Genomic DNA, 5,004 nt, shown 5'->3' on the forward strand with positions numbered 1-5,004 from the left:
ACTCCAGTAGCTTGTTCCTAAAATTTCTCCAATTTAATATTCAATTGGTCAGAGTTTACATTTATGATTTTAAAAGACTGAGACACACCTGCAGGCAGGTTGCTGTTTTGAGAGAGATTAGGTTTAAAATGGGGATCTGGAATTAATTGTGCAGTGGGTTGAGGCTTTAGGGAAATTACAAAAGGTTCAAGCATGGTTGAATGGGAAAAAGCCATGAATGTTTGCTTTCAGGAAGGAATGTTTATCCCTCTATTTACCTATGGAAGTTCAGGCTTTTGCCCATATACTGTTACAGCATTTTCTTGCCATTCATATGCACATGGAGATGCTGGATAGCCGACAGAAACTAGCTTTCTGTTTTTTTGAAAGCAGGGCTCCTTGCTGTGGAATAGGTACATGCTCAATACTCTCGGGCCTGGGGGCAGGACCGGGGAAGACGCTGACCCAAGTGCTGCGAAGAGCCGTGTCCACCATCATGTAAACCCACTTTGTATTTTAATGTGAAGCCGATGTCAGGCTGGCTGATTTTCAGAATGCTTTTTGATAGGAAATAGCAGCCAGTGGAAAGAAATCTTCACGTTGTCCTGGACATTTTTTTTTTTTTGGTAGACTGCAATTCTCATATTTCAGTACAATTTCTGAGAAAAAATAAGAATCACAGCCAAAATTGAGGAGAATGCGCCTAGAAGATGTGTGCGTCTGGTTTGTGTTTTCAACTTGGGCTTAAGTTCGTCTTCAGGAAATAAAAGATTTTCTGGGGCACCATATTGATTTCCAGTTGACTGCTTCCCTATCAGGCATGCTTGGCAAAATGTACCAAAACACATCCCTCTAATTATTAGTCCTGCCGTCTGTCCTGGCTTTCCTTACTCTCCCAGCCATGCATATCACCATGTAGTTGATTGGGCACTGGAGTGTCACTGGAGCTGCTGGAATTCTTGCAGACGCCCTTGCCACACGTGCGTGGGTTGGGAGCGGAGAAAGGAAGGCGCGGGAGGAAACACCTGCAGCGCCGGGGCCATCGGCTCGTGGCGCAGGGTGTAGAGCTGAGTAAGAAAGTTTACTCTTGCGGTGTTCCCTCTTCCATGCTGACATGAATAAAAGCAGCCTTCTGGATGTAAACTAAGCAGACGTGAACCAGAACAGGTACCAAGAGCAGATGTTTATATCGATTTGTGGCCAATTCTGAGACTTTCTGACCGAAAAAATCACTTTAAGCTGCTACTTCAGGCCTCTGTTCTATTCCATTGTCCACACTAGGTAGCATAAACCAGGAAAGTGACAGAAAATGGTGGGAAAAGTGGCATTATGTTGCCTGGTCTTCCTTCCATTAAAAAAAAAAACAACCCCAAGCCACTAGAAAAATCTCATTGGTAGGTTGTTGGGGAAAAAAAATAGCCAGGAGAGTGGATGGATGCCCATCTGAGCAGCCACATGTTGCTCTTGAATTGCAGATGCCCCAAAGATGCTTTTTTAGGAGATTAAAGCTGCGTTAACTCCTAGAGTACCTTAATCTCCTTCCTTTTCTGAGCAGTGGTAGGATCAGGTTGTAGTGGAGGGGCTGTCCTGCCGTGGTGGAGAGGGGAAGGAGGTGCAGGTTGCTCATATCTGCATGGACATCTGTGTGGCAGGAGGCGGTGGGACCGCTGTAGATACCTGTCACCGTTTTTGTGACCTTTGCCCAAACGTTCCATGCCACCGCTGGCTTTGTGAAATCGGGGCAAAGTTATGTGGCTTCTTCCTTTCTAGTTGAGTAGGGAGCATAATTGTTTCCTTTCATGACTTCTAGCCAAAAGAAACAGGCTTGTGAACCGAGGACAGAAGAAAATGAGGGACAAATTCTGCAGCTTCCCCCTCCAAGCTCTCACACAGTCAAACTCTTTGATGTCAATGAAGATGCCATCTGAATAGCAGACTTGGCCCTTAAAAGGCAAAACAGAAGAAAAATAACCACAACTGAAAATATATAGCTTTTAAAATTCCTTCAGAGGCAGCAGACAAAATTACTCTTTTTAGAGTATATTAAATAACTCGAAGGAGGGCAGTCGGAGCACAAGAGGGTACATTGAAGGACTCGCTGACGCAGTGGCTGGGGGCTGGGTAGAGGCAGATTCTGATATTTATGTGGTCGGGGCTGTACAGAGAAAACAAGCATCACCCCACAGTGTGGGGTGAACAGGTTGGCAGCAGTGCCGGCATCCCCCCCTTATTTCTGCCAACACAAGGAGCTGAAAAGCCTGATCTACATGATAACTGACCAAAGCCGTGGATGCTCTTGCATCCAAAGGGAAAGGGGGAGGAAGCATATGAGAAATTTGGAAGGGTGCCGTTTACAAAGCTCATACGAGATCTCACCTCAAGGAGATTTGTGCATTGCTGGGTGCAAGCGAGGGCTGTTGCAAGTTGAGTATTGTTAGATCTCTCCTTCCTATTTGAAGATACCTGGCATTCCCCTTCATGTTCTGGTAGGAAGTCGTTTCACAGATCACAAGAATATTTATAGCACTTTCACAGGTAGATCTTGAAAGTACTCTTATAAGTACTCTTGCCATGGCAGGCAGAGCTTTGTTATTCCTCTTTTTAGCAAGAGAGGATCTCAAAGGAAGAAAAACGCCTAGCCAAAGGTTAGACCAGTAAGTCGGTGGCAGAGAGTCTCTGACATCTAGTCCAATTCTCTGGCTGTGCTGCTGAGCTAAATAATGATTCATTTAGTGATTGGGCTCTTCTTTGATCCCTACTGTATAACAATGAGGCTTTGGAGTGTTTTATTGTGCTATTAAAAAGAGCTCCTACTAGGGAGGTGGGAAGGGGAAGGTTTACTAGACAGCTGTGTTTGTGATGAATTGGCTTTGTAGCCTTTTTTTTTTGTTTTGGGTGGGGTTTTTTTGGGTTTGGTTTTTTTTTTTTTTGGCCTGTCAGAATTGGGGAAACAGGTTGCTAATGTAATTACACTTCATAATAGTTTACTTTGTGGCTTGTTTTGAAGCCTTTGGTTTTTTAATGCATTTAAATGTTGTTCTAGAACAGCGCGACTTCCTTCCGTTTCAGACCCCTTCAGCTAATGACTGCAGTGCTGCTCAGAGCTGAAAACACGCTATTTATTTATTATTATTTTTTGTTGTTGTTGTGTAGGATCATGTTCAAACTACCGAAGTACCCCGGTACTTCAGTTCTAAGCATGGGGTGTGCTGAATATTGATGATTTGTGAAAAGCTTACGTGGACAGACTGGTGTGGATCAAGTTAAGCTGCAGACCAGTGCTTGGAAATGTTCGTGTTCTTCACAGCCCAAGATCCCGGCAGCCTCGGGGCTTGGTGTGGATACCCTGCTGCACAAGCAGTGTTACCCTTTTGGAAGCTTGGGTTTATATCAGGCATGTCAAAGCTCTGAGAATAAGGAGAAGTGATCTGCGGGGTATAAAATGAATGTATTGCTGGAGATGACACTGAGAACAGCCAGGAAAGGCAGAATAACTGGACACACACCTCTGCAGAGTTTTCCATTTTCAGCGTTTTCATGCAAAAGAAAGCGATATCATTATCTGCCAGTAGCAATAATGTTTGCCTTTCCCTGTGGTTTTCAGGGTGTTGCTCCAATGCACTTTTATTTGAGTTAGATTTCTGAACAAACAAAGTGAGAGATGTTTACATGAGTAGGACAAGGTGTAGAGATAGACAGGACAATTCTTGCTACAGTGTGTTCGGATAGTGTGAATGTTGAAATTTAAATATTTGGCTTCTATAGTCAACATGAAGGTTTGTGTTGATTTCTTTTGCGCTGTTCCCAAGTGCTGTGGACATAGGAGAAAAATGCTGGCTTTTTTCCCCTGGGTCCCTTAAAACCTTTAAAAAAAAATGGACAAGCGGCATAGCGGTTTATGATGTTGATTCTCTTTCAAGGCAAACATACTTATTTTTGGTGTTAGTGTTTCCGTAAATTCCTCAGGAATTCATGCATGCAAATATGATTTGATGGGTGTCCAGAAATGGCCTGTGGACTGCTAGTTCAATTGTGCTGCAGGCTCTTCTTCAGGTGAGAGGTGTGAGCGGTTTGGGGCTAAGCTTTCACATAGTATTTAAAGTTTATGGCTCTCTTGTTTCATTCAGGTATTAGTACAAGGAGAGCTGAAGTAATGAGAAGTCATCATGGAGGCGCAGTCCCATAGCTCTACCACGACGGAGAAGAAAAAAGTGGAGAATTCCATCGTGAAATGCTCCAGTCGAACAGATGTCAGTGAGAAAGCTGTTGCCTCCAGCACAACTTCCAATGGTGAGTAACAGCAGGGATTTACTAGCAGCCAAACCTACAGTAATTTTATGTTCACTGCATTCCTTGTGAATTGAGCATTTGCACCTGGATCAGTGTTTGTTCTAAGGAAAGGCTAAAGAAAACGAACAAGGCGGGGTGGTGGTGGTGGAAAGTGGCAGGATACAATAAGGCCTGTTTTGGCATCAGGCGTAGTCTTTTTCTTCCAGATGTTCTAATTTGAGATGTAAATGTGCTAAGTTATTTATTATAGGAAGTTCCTGTTTTTGGCGTTTTGGAAATTGTCTTGATTAGCCTGGCAGGGCTTGTGAGTGCTTTGCATTTGGCCATTGAAATCTCTTACACTAGCTAGATAATTAGTTATTACAAAAGAGGCAGAAGTAGCTCTGTCTAAATTAATGGCAAAGGGTTTTTTTCTTCTCTTCTTTTACAAACAAACTTGCTCCTCGCAAAGGGCTGCCCCCACCTCCCCAGGGTTCTTTAACGGCCAGGGACAAAGCATCAAGCTAAGAGTGTATCCTCCCGTGAATTCATTTCAAAGTTGTGAATGTGCAGCTTGTAGATTTGCAAAACTGGAGTAGTTTGCTTAATTCTCCCCAGAGATTACCTCGTTTGACAATTTTACATATTCTCTGCCTCTCCGGAGAGCGTGTAATCCCGGCCCCAGCCCTTTCATTGTTCAGTGTAAGAGGGCTGGGTGTAGTGGTCCCTACTAATGCAGAACTCCCTTTGCATTAG

At 43.7% G+C, this 5,004-nt stretch overlaps 1 protein-coding gene across 1 annotated transcript in view; it reads left to right on the forward strand.

Annotated features, from left to right (window-relative positions):
- Positions 1-4,145: 4,145 nt before the first annotated feature.
- Positions 4,146-5,004, forward strand: part of LOC104125212 (transcriptional activator GLI3) — a gene marked incomplete at its 3' end in the record, with an annotated part of 161,306 nt that continues 160,447 nt past the window's right edge. The window contains exon 1 of the mRNA XM_009637629.2: positions 4,146-4,269. Within this exon, the coding sequence (XP_009635924.1) occupies positions 4,146-4,269 (124 nt within the window). The remainder of the gene's footprint in view (positions 4,270-5,004) is intronic.

The sequence above is a fragment of the Egretta garzetta genome, unplaced genomic scaffold (assembly GCF_000687185.1).
Source record: "Egretta garzetta isolate BGI_Z169 unplaced genomic scaffold, ASM68718v1 scaffold244, whole genome shotgun sequence".
Lineage (NCBI taxonomy): Eukaryota > Metazoa > Chordata > Aves > Pelecaniformes > Ardeidae > Egretta > Egretta garzetta.